Source organism: Mauremys mutica, chromosome 4 (assembly GCF_020497125.1).
Source record: "Mauremys mutica isolate MM-2020 ecotype Southern chromosome 4, ASM2049712v1, whole genome shotgun sequence".
Lineage (NCBI taxonomy): Eukaryota > Metazoa > Chordata > Testudines > Geoemydidae > Mauremys > Mauremys mutica.
The window spans coordinates 18423098-18438146 of record NC_059075.1 but is presented as its reverse complement, the minus strand read 5'-3'; the positions used below and the strand labels follow the sequence as shown (position 1 = coordinate 18438146).

Below are 15049 nucleotides of genomic sequence, written 5' to 3'. Positions count from 1 at the left end.
ACATAATCAATTTCTGTACTTGTGCCTTAAGCTGCTATAACTGAAAGACTGTTTACTTTGTGCATTTCACCCAGCTTGGACAAAGAGTGAAATGGAGCCATGGTTTCATTTTCATGCTGTTGTGCACTAGCACAGTGCTCCACTGTCTAGACTGCAAACAGTTCAGGGGAAATGTTTAAAAAGTTTTAAAGAGGAAAGTCATGTAAACATTTCTGCTAATTTATGTTCTGCAAAATTTCTTTAGTACAAAGAAATGTAAACTTTTGAACACAAATTATCTGTCTGTATTGTTCCTTCCAGAAAAGGATGGTACACTATTCACTTTGGGGAATATATATATAGCTCTATAATGGTACGGCTAGCTGCACCTCTGTCTCCTACCTAGTCTCTCAGGTGTCAGACCTTGTGCCTTTACGAATCCCAGGCCCAAATTCCGCTATTCTACCTCTAATTAGACTGGGCCTTAGACCATCAACCCTGTGTATCAATCATGCATACTCAGCAAGTCTGAGTGAGCTCTGACAACCTGCAGTTCTTCCCTTTGGGAGTCTCTGACCAGAGTTACACAGTGACAAAACAACTTTCCTAAAGGATGGTTTATTTTGCAGAAGGAATAAAAGCATTTAGAGCAAAAGAGAGGGTCACTCACCTTGTGTAGTAGCTGAGGTTCTTCAAGATGTGTGTCCCTGTGGGTGCTCCACTTCAGGTGACTGGGCGCCCCATGCCTCTAGTCAGAGAACTTTGACAGCAGTACCCAGTTGGGCTGCGCATGGGCTCTCCCCGTTTCGCACCTGTAGCGGCAGTTAACTAGCACTAGGTGGCCAACCCCCACCTCAGTTCCTTCTCAACTGCAGAGGACCTTGCAAAAACTCCAAAGTAGAGGGGAGGAAGGTGGGTAGTGGCGCACCCACAGAGACATACATCTCGAAGAACCTCAGTTACTGCACGAGGTGAGCAACCCTCGCTGCTTCTTCGAGTGCTGTCCTTATGGGTGCTCCACTTCAGGTGACTGTAGAGCGGTGTCCCTCAGTGGAAGGGAGGAGCTTCAGAGTTGGATCTGTGACCGATGTTAGGACCGTGAGTCCTAATAAAGTGTCAGACGTCGAATCTTGCTCAATTGTGTAGTGCTGAATGAATGTGTGGGCTGAGGACCAAGTGGCTGCTTTACATATGTCCGTAATAGGCACAGCATTAAGGAAGGCTACCGACATGGAAAGCGACTTGGTAGAATGCGTTCTAACCCCCCAGTGGGGGTTGCAGTTCGTCTAGGCTGTAGCAGAGATGAATGCACCCTGAAATCCATTTGGAGAGTCTCTCCTTAGATATAGCTTCTCCTTTAGATCTCTGTGTAGTTGAGAGAAACAGTTTTGGTGCCTACCTGAATGGTTTAGTCCTTTTGAGATAAAAGGCTAGTGCCCTTCTGACATCTAGAGAATGAAGTGCCTCTTCTTGCCTGTTCTTATGAAGCTTAGGGAAGAATGCAGGAAGATTGATAGGTTAGTTGAGGTGGAACGCAGAGGGTACATTAGGTAGAAATTTAGGATTCCATCTTAGAGTGACCTTGTTCTTGAAAATTCTCCTTTGCGTCTTGTGGATGTGATGGTGACAAGGAAGGCTACTTTCATTGAAAGGTGTAATAGTGAACATGCAGCCTAGGGTTCAAACAGAGGTCTGGTGGCCTAGTAGTTGGAGGCAAGTCCTGGAAGAGGTTTGGACTGTTCACTGTAGCGCTGATCAGATACACTATAGTGACAAATCTGTGTGGCAGTAGGGAAGCTTTCACCGCTAACAAGTTCTAATGAACCCCAATGAATTATAGTTCTTGTACTGGTGTCACTGTTGACTTTTGAATGTTTATTTGAAGACCGAGTTTTGAAAAGAGTGACGTTGTCTTTTGTATGGCTTCTTCCCAAGTGGGGGCTTTGAGCAGACAGCCGTCTAAATATGGGTATATCATGACCCCTTGCTTGCATAGATGGGCCACTGTCACTGCTAGAACTTTGGAAAAAACTCGGGGGGCTGTGGAGAGGCCAAAGAGCAGTACCTTGTACTGATAGTGATCTTGTCCCAAAACAAACTGGAGGAACCGCCTGTGTGATGGATGTCTGGTGACATGAAAGTATGAGTCTTGTAGGTCAAGGGCCAAAAACCAGTTCCCTCATGAGATTACTGTTGCTAAAGTAACCATCCTGATAAATGTGTTTTGACAAATTTGTTTATGTTTCTCAGTTCAAGAATGGGCCTCCAACCCCCGGTCTTTTTCTAGATTAACAAATAATGGGAATAAAGGCCCTTCCCTCTGTGTTGTACCAACACTGGTTTTACTGCACCCAAGTGCAGGAGATGGTCTACTTCATGCCTCAGAAGGTGCTCGTGAGGGTAGGTGGGGGGAATGGAGGTGAACTGGATGGACTAACTGATGGTGATAAATTTCCAGCACCCATTTGTCTGAAGTAATAATTAGCCATGCTGGGCAGAATGGTGTCAAATGGTCTGTAGAGGGATGGTTGGTAGAAAGAGGTTTCAGCAACTGGAATTGGGGGAGGTCTCTCAGACCGTCAACCAAACCATCAAATTTGATGTTTCAGTCCAGGATGTTGTGATGTAGGCGATTGAGATGGGAGTGGCCTACATCTTGTGGTTCTTTGCCTCTGCGCGTCATACTGCCTCTGCGGTTCTGTGTAAGGCACTGGTCTTGAGTGTTGTGATGGGTAATATATGCCCTGTTTTCATTTTTCTGCAGGTATGTAGATGCCTAAAAACCAAAGAGTTGGTTTAGAGTCTTTCAATGCGTGGAGGGACTTGTTGGTCTTACCTGCAAATAGTTTTGGACCTTCAAAGGGAAGATCCTCTCTGGTGGATTGCACCTCCTTTGGAAATCCAGACAGGAGGAGCCAAGGGGCACATTGCATTACTATGGCAGTTGCAATAGATCTTGCCACTGTGTTTGCTGAGTCTAAGGATGCCTGCAGATCTGTTCTTGCCAGGAGATGGCCTTCAGAAATGACTGACCTAAATTGCTCCTTTTTGTCTTCAGGGATAAAGTTACTAAATTCAAACAGTTTGGAGTTTTTTGTGTGATTGTATTTTGCCATCAAGGCTTCATAGTTGGCTATTCTGAACTACAATGTTGCTGATGAATAGGCCTGGTGACCAAAAAGATGCAATCTTTTCCACTCTATCATCTGGGGTGGTGCTTGAATAGTGTTGTCTGCCCTGCTCGTTGACAGCTTCTATGAGTCTGGCTGGGGGTGTGAAAATAGAATTCTAGGTCCTTCGATGGGACGCAACACTTCTTATCCGCCCTGTTACATAATAGGGGATTGTTGTGGGTGTCTGGCAGCTGGTCTTGGCAGGATCCATGAGTGCCTCATTATAGGAAGGGCTATTTTGCAGGAGGCTGACGTGTGTGATATGTCCACCAACTTGTACTGGGACTTAGCAACCTCTTCCAGGGGGATTTGGAGCATGTCTGCAATTCTTTTAAACAATCCCTGAAACTGCTTAAAATCGTCTCTGTTGTAGGTAGCAGAAGCATGATAGTCTCATCTGGAGAGGAACAGGAGGTGTTAGTTGCAGAAGTGGACTCCTTAATCTAGAGCCTCCTCTGTTTCCTCAAAAGTCTCCTCAGGGAGCTCATGGGAGCCCCTCCTCTGATGCTGATGGGGTGCGTCTCTGCCTTTCCCTGGAGGTACTGGGAGGCTTGTAGTAATGTTGCCTCCGGGTCCCAATATGGCCACTGTGGCAGGAATGACACTGGTGGTGGCATCCATGGATGTCCATACCGCCCTTGGGTACCAGCTCTGGAGCGGTGTCCTGGCTGTTCCTAAAGATCTGGTCTGTCGATTCCCTGGATAGGTGAAGAGTGGTGTGAGGAATAAACATCTCCCCTCCTCATCGTCGTCGTCCTCACTGGAAAAAGGAGAGGCATATCTGTTTGTCTGTCTGTGTAACGGTGCTGAATGTACCAGTGCTATATCAGTACCGTGAAGAGATGATTCCGGTGCCACAGCAACCACTAAGTCCTTATGTCAGAAAAACTGTTGTGTTCCAAAAGAGATCTCAAGAATCTGTAATTGTTGCAGTACCGGGAATTGTTTTGGTACCAGGAGGTGTTGAGCCACCAGGAGAATCGGTGCTGATCGTGTCTATACCGAAGGACGTAAAGTACACTTTGGTACCGCTGTCTCTGCACTATGTGCCAGAGGGCCAGGAGATGGCGCCATAAGCTGAGGCACTGCAGAGGTGCTCAGTACCGACTGTTTAGTTGCTGCAGTCGGTGTCATGGTAGAAGGGGTAGTCTTGTCCCTGCCATCCTTCTGAGAGCCTGCCCGCTTACCGTCTTTGGCTTTAGTGTTACTGGAAGATCCTGCTGACTTGTAGGTACTTAGCCATGGCGTGGTTTGTACTGATAATATGGAGAGTTGGAGAACACGTCTTTTTCAAGGCTCCTTTCATAGGAGAAGTGGTAGCTCTCTTCTTCGTCCTTTTTCTGGGAGACAGGTCCTTCCTGTGCAGAGTCAGTGAGGGAAGTCTGTCATAAGCCAAGGTGTGCGACCAAGAGGAGTTTGTGATCCTGGGTCGGAGGCTGGGTGGAGAGATTTCTCCATGAGGATGAGTTTAAGGCCCCCTCTTTGGCAATGAAAGCACTTCTGAGGTACATATGTTTCCCCCAAGCAGCAGACACACTAGGCCGAGACTGGAATTGCCTCTCAGCAGGAGAGGCAACATTTAAAGCCCGGAGACCCGGGCATTCACGGGTAAAATTATCCCTGAGAGGGGTGAATGAAAACAAAGTAAAAAAAATTTTTTTTAAATGGGGAGAAAAAAGAAAAGGGATAGGAAACGAATTCTACCTAACTATTCAATCTACTACACTATACAGCTAATCCTAAATTTAAAGGTAAGTCGTACAGAGGCACTGCCGAAGCTCTGACTCGGAGCAAGGGCAGTTGAGAAGGCACTGACAGGGGGTTGGCAGCTAGTTAACTGCCGTTACAGGCACAATACAAGGAGAGTGCATGTGCAGCCTGAATGGGTACTGCTGTCAAAATTCTCCGACTAGAGGCACAGGGGCACAAAAGCACCCACAGGGACATCACTTAAAAAAGAACAGATTTTAGAACATCAGTCTATTTTACCTAAAGTCTTACCATCCTCTGATGGTAACCTAAGAGGGTAACTTCTTCAGACAGGGGCGGCTCTAGGTATTTTGCCGCCCCAAGCACGGCAGGCAGGCTGCCTTCGGCGGCTTGCCTGCGGGAGGTCCCTGGTCCCGCGGATTCGGCGGCATGGCTGCGGGAGGTCCGCCGAAGCTGCGGGACCAGAGGACCCTCTGCAGGCATGCCGCCGAAGGCAACCTGCCTGCCACCCTCGCGGCGACCGGCAGAGCGCCCCCCGTGGCTTGCCGCCCCAGACATGCGCTTTGCGTGCTGGTGCCTGGAGCCGCCCCTGTCTACAGATACCCCCTTTGGATGCCTATCCCTCAATCTGGTTCCCCTGGACCAACTTCCTCCTAACCACCACTCCCTGAATTCCTCAAGTTTTCCTTTTCAACCCTCTGCCACAGTCCTTTCAATCTTCTGCTTCCCAGGACTATTCCTGTCCTGGCGTTGTCTCTAAATGTCTCTCAAGTGTTTGCTGAGAAGTGGCTTGTCTTGAGCCATGCTATTCCCCAGCCTGCTTGTTCTTTCTTACGGACCCCTATTAAATTAGATCAATATAGTCACACAGGGAGCATCCCAATAACCACATCAACAGACAGAGTTCATAAATTATTATATAGAGCAGTTCCACATCCATCACAAATATTACTCATTTAATTTTACAAAATTTGAAGTAGATTCAATATATTTTTCCATAGCTATTTAATTTTAAAAATTTAATATAAAAATACACCCTGCTATATAATGATAACTTTTATATACTCCAGGAAGTGAACTGTACTTTTCTCTTCTTAAAGACGAAAGAAAATAACCTATGTGAAACATTTAACATTTCTCTATACAAAATTTTGCAGAACAATGAATAAAAAGGTTTTTATCTATGTCATAAAATAAACGCTTTTTATAAATAAAGCATAGTTAGTACAGGAAATTTTTAATAACTCTGCTATCTCAAGAATGGCATTTATTTAAGAATATAGTTAGGTACGGTAGGTGTAATAAAGGTACCTCTGGTGCAAGATATTCTGGAGTGCCACAGAAAGTCTTCATTGTTGCTCCATCCTTGATACCTTCTTTGCATAGCCCAAAGTCTGTTATTTTTATGTGTCCATCTTTATCCAGCATAAGATTTTCCAACTTAGATAAAAATCCAAATTAAAATGGTCATTAGATACACAATCCATACACATGAGTGAGTTTGTAAAATACTTGGTTATTCTTTTCAGCCCTGTTCACCCTGGGATAAGAATTATACTAGCTATCAAAGCACGTCTCATGTAAATATACATTTACATCATTTCCCTTAGAGATAACTTCAGAAAAGGAACTTGACATCATTGGGCAGTTGGCATACATATAGTGAGAATATAGAAAATAGTCATACTACATCTAAGCTTCTTAAATGTTATAGTCAGCAAAAGCACAAATTTAAAAACAACAAAGGAACTCCTTTGCCCCTGCTTTTACTTAGAGCATCTTTCATAGGCCATTTCAGTACTAACAGAGGCTAGCAGCAGTGACCAAAAAAAATGAATCAATTTAAAGCTAAGGGATCAATTTACAATACTACACTGTGCATAGTAAATATGCTGTACATTTACTCAAAATTTGGCAATTATCTAAAAACTGAGAGAATGCTGGCACTACCCATTTCTGATGGAACTACGCATAGTTTATGAAAATAAGTTCTATATGCTGACGGTACGTATGATATAGGGTGGGGTTTTCAAAGGAGCCTCAGAGAGACAGGTGCTTAACTCCTACTGAATTTCATAACAGCTTGAATATTCATGGATTCCAAGGCCAAAAGGGACCATTGAGATCATCAAGTCTGACTAGCTATATAACACAGGCCATAGAACTTCCCCAAATAATTTGTAGGCCAGATCTTTTAGAAAAAAACATCCAATCTTGATTTTAAAATGGTCAGTGATGGAGAATCCACCATGAACTTTGGTAATGTTCTCCTGTCGTTAATTACTTTCACTGTTAAAAATTTACATCTTATTTCCAGACTGAATTTGTCTAGCTTCAATTTATAGCCATTGGATTTTGTTATATCTTTCTCTGCTAGACTGAAGAGCCCATTATTAAATATTTGTTCGCTGTGTAGACACTTATAGACTGTAATAAAGTCACCCCTTAATCTTCTCTTTGGTAAGTTAACTAGATCGACCTCCCTGAGTCTGTCGCTATACGGCCTGTTTTCTAAACCTTGAATCATTCTTGTGACTCTTCTCTGAACTCTCTCCAGTTTATCCACATCCCTATATACCCAGCACCTAAAATGAACTGTGGACTGAAAGTATAGTAATAGCATTTCTCATACACTTCTGGTGAGGGAATGAAGCCATCATTCTTAATGAGAAAGAACACAAAAGTTTGTATGATTCATTTTTCCTCCCAAACAGAAAAGCAAGGGAAAACTTAGCGTTTTAACTGCAAGTGAAAAATAGGGCAACGGAGCAGAATGTTCACACAGTTTGAATTTGTACATAGAGCGGGAAATTGACCAAGACACCACAAATACACTCCATTGCTTAGAAGAACTACCAGGGTCTTTTTCATAATAAAGTGGTCAATTCTTTAATTTCACATCCATATGGAGATGCATCCCCAATAACAGAGTGCCCCTTCATATTCTACCAAGGCACAGGTTCCATACACTTGGAGGGAATCAATCCCAAAAGTACACTTTCTACAGCACCTTGTACAGTATTCAAGTGCTTAGTTTGAGATCTTATAACAATCACGGCCAATAATAATATAGCTGTAATATTTCTTTTATAACAAAGTTTGGTGGATAGGTTTATTGTATTTCAGTATAATCAGCTTCTGTGACTTTAAGAACTGTAACAGTCCAAACCCATTTTTAATATCCTATGAAATTAACAGTCTTCTAAGTACCTTTAAATCTCTATAAACCACATTCTTCTCTGAATGCAGGTAATCCAGTGCTGATACAATCTCAGCTCCATAAAACCGAGCCCGGTCTTCAGAAAAGACACGCTCTCTTGAGAGATGGAAAAACAACTACAACAGCAAGAATTTATTACATTTAGAATGCACATACTTCTGAGTTATGTACTATACTTTATAGACAATCCTGCCTGGAATCAGAATTAATTCAGAAAGGAACCTTTTCTCCCTGACACAGCTATGCTCAGAAACATTCTAAAAGCTGCACCATAAATTAAATGATTAAACATAAATGTAATGTATTTCAAATTCACAGCTGCTCTATTTGACAATTTGATATACTGTTAATTTTTGTCAGTATATATAAACAACTAAGAAATCAAAAAATTTTCTTAGCTAGTTACTTATTAAGCCAGATTTTTATTGCATGACTTTAAAAGCAGAAGATTCCTTATTTGTCATAAATTGGATTTCTCTTCTTCTGAAATGTCTAACAGCATGCGTTTTCATTTACAGCTCTGTCCTCAAAGTACTGTGTTCTTTGAAATTATAATACAAAAAGCTTCAATGGTGTAGAGAAACTACACAATGTACAAACCTCCTGCACCAACAAAAGACAGACTTGAAAATACTAGTGTAATTTTTGTTAATTAGGGACTCATCACTGAAAACCCTTACTCATGTATGTAGTCCTAACTCATGCGAACAGCCCCACTACGCAGAACTACTCATGTGAGTTAAGACTACATATATGAGTAAGTTAATGAGGGCTCAAACCCAGCAAATCCTAACATGAAACTGAATAAAAAAATACAGGAACATCCCAAAGCCTTTTAACGTGGTTTCCTTACCTCTCCTCCATTAGCATACTCCATAACAAAACACAAACGATCATGTGTCTGAAAGGAATACTTTAAAGCCTGAAACAAATTTAAACAAAGACTCAGCAGACATCCCACATCAAGGTTTACAAAAGTGCTTTCAGTGAAGTTTTAGAAAAAGGGATAGAGATAAAATACATTATATTGTAACAATATAGCAATATTTTATAGAAATTTCTCTCTGATAGGTTCTTCAGCAGCACTTCAACACTGATCCCATGGTGGTTTTACTAAAATAACATATAGGTCAGATATGGGAGTTTAACTAACATAGGGATCAATTCTGGAAAAACAGACACAGCTAACACTTGCAAAAATTGTCAAAGGGTTATATTACTATTGGACAGTTATATCTCTGTCCCTTCTGCTTTCTCTACTGCTGCTGCTGCTGCTCCAGGCTGACAGCCAGCCAGGGAATTGAGAAATTCTGCCAATATACATTTACCATCAATTCACAAAAAACAGAACAGGCAGGGGAGTGGTGAACTGTCATGAAGTGCCTTCATCCAGTTGTATCATGTGCATTCCTGCATCACACGTCCCACCAGCTTGTTTGCCACACCCTTGGATTTATTTTGTTTGGGTCATGACCAAGGCTTACAGCTGGGTTTTCAAGTCAGGCAGTTGCAGCCCTTTGCTTTGAAGATATATTGTGATTTATGCAAGCGTACAATTATATACAAACAACCATGTCAATCTGCATTACTAGGTGGCACATTTGAATCAATAACATTCTTGTGGAGGAAGGGAGGAGCAGATTTTGAGGTTTGTCAACTCTGACAGTATTCTGTAATAAAAAGTAAACAAACATATACTGTACAGTGTCCAGTCTATGGTATATTTTCAAAAGTGATTAACAATTCTGGGGGCCCAAACTGAGACACCATAAAGCACTGAGCATCTACCCTCTGAAAATCAGGATCTTTTAAAGTGTCGCAAGTTGTGCATCCCAAAAAATCAAGGTATCCCAAAACATTAGTTACTGTTAAAAACCTACACCTGTGAGACTTGTTTTATCATCATGATAATAAGGAGGAAAGTCGTAGCTGTGACAATGCTGAATTTGCTTACCAGATGTACTAAAAAATGAGGAACACTTACTGTTAAGAATGGGTGCCTAGAATTCTGTAAAACGCGGTTTTCTGTCAGCGTGTGTGCTACTTCATCCTGCAATGCCACCCAGAGAAAGTTATCAATGCAATCACTAAAGAACAAGAGTTCCATTAAAAACAACAAATAAGTAACACAGGGTAAATTGCAACTCTGAGGTCACTCTCTAGAAGCTAGAGGGTTACACCAGGGGTGAATTGGGCCCAGAACGTTCTAATTTACTCACCTTTGCAACAATAACTTCCTTCTTCAGGATTTTCATAGCATAATATCGTCCAGTTGCTTTTTCTTTAACTAGAATGACCTTCCCAAAAGTGCCTTTTCCCAGTAGTTTAAGATATTCAAACTCATTCATGGTCTGTTAAAGATATTTAAGTTAAATATAGGTCATGACCAACTTCATAATACATGTAAATAGTGTTCTAAGTAGATGAACTGACCATTTTGGTCAGTTAAAATGACGCATATACTGTTTATGATTTGCTTCTAGAGAGTTAAAATCAGAAACTAGTTCTTCAAAAAGAATATGATTGTTACACTTCCAAGGATATGACACTTCAAACCCACTGAATTGCTTAATAAAACAAACAAAAAAAACCCTCCTCTATTTAACTGAGAAATTCTTTATGTGAAATAGGTAAGAGCCAAAATAGGTGTTTTGGCTATGCAGCCTGTGTCAGTGAGCAAGCTTGGGAAGGCCACCCACATCTCTCATTCTAAAGATCTGTCAGTTCGATTCCCGCTCTGACATTTTGACATGAGAATAAGTCTCCCCATATTTATGGGGGATCAGCCTTGCTGTGACCCACAGAATGGTGATAGAAAATGTGCAGAAACCACATTGCACATGGACTATCTTTCTCGTTCTTGTTTGTTTTTCTATTAAAAAGGGTGGAGGGAAAATAGGAAAGGGTTGGTCTCTTGGATCCTATTCCAGCGTCTTCAAGGGGCAGTGCCAAGGGTGCGACAGAAGGTCTGTGTATCCAGGGGCTCACAAGTTCCTTGCTAGAAAGGATTAAGAGATGCTCCTGATAACAGCTTTCTTGCTCTCTGACTGAAAACATGACAAACTCTACTTCCACAATGCATGCTCTGCTAGGACTGGTTTAGTTCACTTTGAACTGCATTAACAAAAGCAAGACTGTACTTTTGGTTGTGTGGGCCAACTGGTTTCAGGATCTAAACCAGGGGTAGTCAATTTTCTTTGTCAAGGCCCAAATTTCTTGGTCAAGATATAGTCAAGGTCCAGACTCCAGAGAAAATCATTAAAAACAACAACAACAACGATAACAAGAAGTAAATAAAAAGATTTCGGGGTCCATTCAAATGCATCTGGCAGTCTGGATTTGGCCCATGAACCACCTATTGACTACCCCTGATCTAAACAGTCATTCAGACCGATCCTTACTCAGAGTGAATCAGCGCACCATAGCTGAGAAACTCTCCGCCACCTCCATGGCACACTGGCTAAGCTAGTGAGGATCTGCAACATCCTACTGGAATCCTCCGGCAAGATGCTAAGGGCCCAATTAGTAGGGGTCATATTAAACTGATGGCAGCCATGGTTCAGAGTGGCATATGGGTAGTTGCCCAGGTTGGTATAAATGTAATTTTGTAGCATAACCAAACGTCAAAGCCTATGGTGCATGTTCATTAATGATGCAGTTTGACAGCCATGATGCTTTTGCTGTCCATTGTTTTGGTTCATTTTCCCAAAACACAGGCACAACTCTGGGAACAAATGGAAGAAAGAGAGGCAAGGGCATAGAAGAAAGCCTTACTATAATTTACAGGGTAGGATCTTCCCAGAAACAAATATATTGCTATGGTGTGTGTGGGGGGGGAGTCTTAATGGCTGCCTCTCGCTTGCATTCAATAAACCTAATAGTGCCCCTTCCCTTATAATTATTCAGGATCTAATAAAGGATTACTGGCTGACAGCTGACGCTGGACTCAAAGCTTGGAGCTGTGGCATCAGCTAGGTGTGCACATGTAACAAGGTTCCCTTTAAAAACACTGATCCTGGTATACTAACTTACCACTTTATGTTTTGGTTTTGTCATAGAAACTTCCATTTCTTCAGCACCTGAATTATCACTAGGGGAACCAGATCTAAAATCCATCATTTCCTCCTCCTGTTTTTTAAGGCTGTCTGCTACTGTTTGGATGGCTTTTGTCCATTCTTCCCTGAGAAAATGTAAGCAATGACATTTGTTATTCATGACCTCAGATTACCATCTGCCTCGGCAAAAGTCACAAAAGAATAAAGCGTGATTATCTGATAATGTCAAACCAATTCAATGAATGGTGAAAAATCCCATGTGTTTTTAAGACATAAAAGTTGGTTTTCAAAAAAACACTTTTAATGTATATATCCATTATTACAGCTATTAATTATTTTAGAAACAGGAGATGACTCAAGTCCCTGCAATATGAATACAATAACTAGGACCTTCAATATATAGCAAAATTTCTAAAATGCACATTCAATCTTTAGGGCAACACATCGTCTAAGGATACACACATTACATCTCAACATTAGGCCTGCCAAAGCCAAAAAGCTACAAGGCACCTCCACAGCACAGAGCTATTTAACACACCCTCGCTTTTTCACAGTACGTTGTAACAAAAATATGCAAGAGTTCGACACATAGTGACAACTCATCACACACACATGCCATTTTTTAAATGAATATGTTTTCCACTACCAGATAACATTGCCCAGGGTTCTTGGGCTGTCAGAGAAGACACTAAATGTGTTACAATGCTTGTATACAATACAGCTGTAGCGTTTCACAAAATATCTCTGCTTTTGTTGGTTGTTCTCTCCCTGCTTTGGGATTTACACCCGCCCCCCAAGATAGTATTTTTGATCTTAGATGCAGGTACTAGGTTACAGAAAAGTGTCCACAATTGTTTCAGCAACGGATGCTCTACTACTGTCTCTCTATTCCTTTGGAAACGACTCCAATTGCAGTGAAAGTGTCTTGTGGGGAATTTCACATTGTAGGAAGCTACTGGAGTGAATGCTCTTGCCTTCTGGTTCATTTCAATGCAAGTCTACCAAAACAACAACTCGCATACAAACAATAGCTTATTTTAAATTTGTAACTGTAACCATGTCAAGTATTTCCCCTCATCCTTACCCCCAACTTGCTAGAAAGGCCAAAACAAAAAATAAAGTGAATTAAGTTTGGATATCGGCAGATTGACAAAAGTGGTAATTAGCAGCGAAGGAAAGTGTTGGGTTTTTTTGGTGAACCTTAAGAGGTTTCTACTGAGCACTTACCTACTTTAGAAAAATGGGTTGCGATTCAGTTGGTTTATTAACTTACCTCAATCTAGCCACAACCTTTTTCCTACCCTGGACAAACTGCAGTGCCTTCTACTTCAAATAAGCAGGTGAAGATGTACTCAGGTAAAAAGCCTATCCTTCACCTTGACCTGCTCTGTCAAGTTAAAAGGTGTTGCAATGTATACACACTAGGAAAAAGGTCATGGTTAGGAGAGGTTAATTAACACAGCCTGGCCAGCAGACAAGCCCTTTAGAGATGAGCTCGCAATGTCCCTAATATACCCAAACTCTTGATACCAATGGACAAGAGCCAAAAAATGGAAGTTAGATATTCTAAATGGCTGTGAAAAGCCAGGCAAACCTATTGGACCGGCCCACTTCTTTGTCTTTAAAATAAAATTTGCACTTGGTAAGCAGTATTCACTGACTGAAATCAGGACAGAGCTAAAAACAGGAACATGCTTCCTTTTAAACTGTTTCCATAGACTTCATTTTCTAGATTTATTTACAGCACAATTCCTGACAAAGAACAGAATGAAGCCAAAGGAAACACCACTGAAAAGCTGATGAATTTCAGAAATCTTTACTGAATGACACCGCTTCACCAATTAACATCAACGCCCACATTTTAGCAACCTATTTATTCAATATTGAAACAGCTACATGTGAAATGTTCTGTGATTAACATAATAAATACTGCACAAGAGTATCCAATTTACAAAAGATTTTCAAAAGTATTTGACATTGGCCTAACTCTGCTCCCACTAAATCACAGGTAAAAAAACTCCCAGTAACTACAATTGGAGCAAAGAGAGACCAATGCTAAACACTCTGGAAAATCCCACCCTACAGCTAGACAGGGAAAAGTAATTAAGAGCATTTAATTCTAACATTCTGGAAAGAGTGAGTCTGCAGCACAGGCTCCCATTATTACACTGACATTTCTTCAAAAGATCTTCCTAATAAGAAGCAAGTGTTAAAAATATTTAAAATGCAGATACTGCTGTTTCCACTTCATCGTAACATACAAAGCGTCACATTTTTCAAATACGCCTCCACAACTGCACCTGCAAATATGCACTATAGTGAACACACTACAGTAAGTAGTTTACAGGCAGACGCATAGAATCCGGTATTTTTAATATATTTCCCAGGTGCATTTTTGAAGGGCCATTGCAAAAATTAGCTTTAGAAGTACATCTTTCAAAACAGCTGAACTTCAGTTTGAAAAATAAAATAGGAAAAAACAAACACAAGGTCCAGGCAAGACAGAATATCTGGCATAAAATTCTAATTAAAACTATAGCAGCTCCACTGGCATTACCTTGTACACCCCTCACTCTCGCCCTGCAGTACCTTGAATTTTTCACTGTCTTAATAATGCAGTTGTCCTATCTAGTTTCTTTAGGCAAATGATGTCCAATTTAGTATTCTCTGTCTGGAGAATATCTGCCTATCCTCCAAGAGGAGATGTGGAGTGAAGTTAGCAAAACCTGTGGATTTTGTCCAGGCAACCTTAACTTGCATGATCAACTCTTGCTCAGAAGATCCTCAGACACTGGAGTCTTGAGGTGAGGCCCTTGAGATGCCAAGAGGTGGGAAAGCAGGTCACATTTGCACCCGGAATAACAGTTTCAGAACAAAGGCACAGATTTTTCTTCAACATCAGGAATACCTGT

General features: G+C 41.4%; 1 protein-coding gene across 2 annotated transcripts in view; it reads right to left on the bottom strand.

The window, feature by feature from the left end:
- The window catches only part of AKT1 (AKT serine/threonine kinase 1), a 104171-nt gene that overhangs the window by 28712 nt on the left and 60410 nt on the right, over positions 1-15049 (bottom strand). For both annotated transcript variants that reach the window (XM_045016505.1, XM_045016506.1), the window contains exons 5-10: positions 12115-12262; positions 10302-10433; positions 10067-10132; positions 8936-9004; positions 8073-8198; positions 6174-6302 (exon numbers count right to left, since the gene is read on the bottom strand). In XM_045016505.1, coding sequence (XP_044872440.1) covers positions 6174-6302; positions 8073-8198; positions 8936-9004; positions 10067-10132; positions 10302-10433; positions 12115-12262 — 670 coding nt within the window. The remainder of the gene's footprint in view (positions 1-6173; positions 6303-8072; positions 8199-8935; positions 9005-10066; positions 10133-10301; positions 10434-12114; positions 12263-15049) is intronic.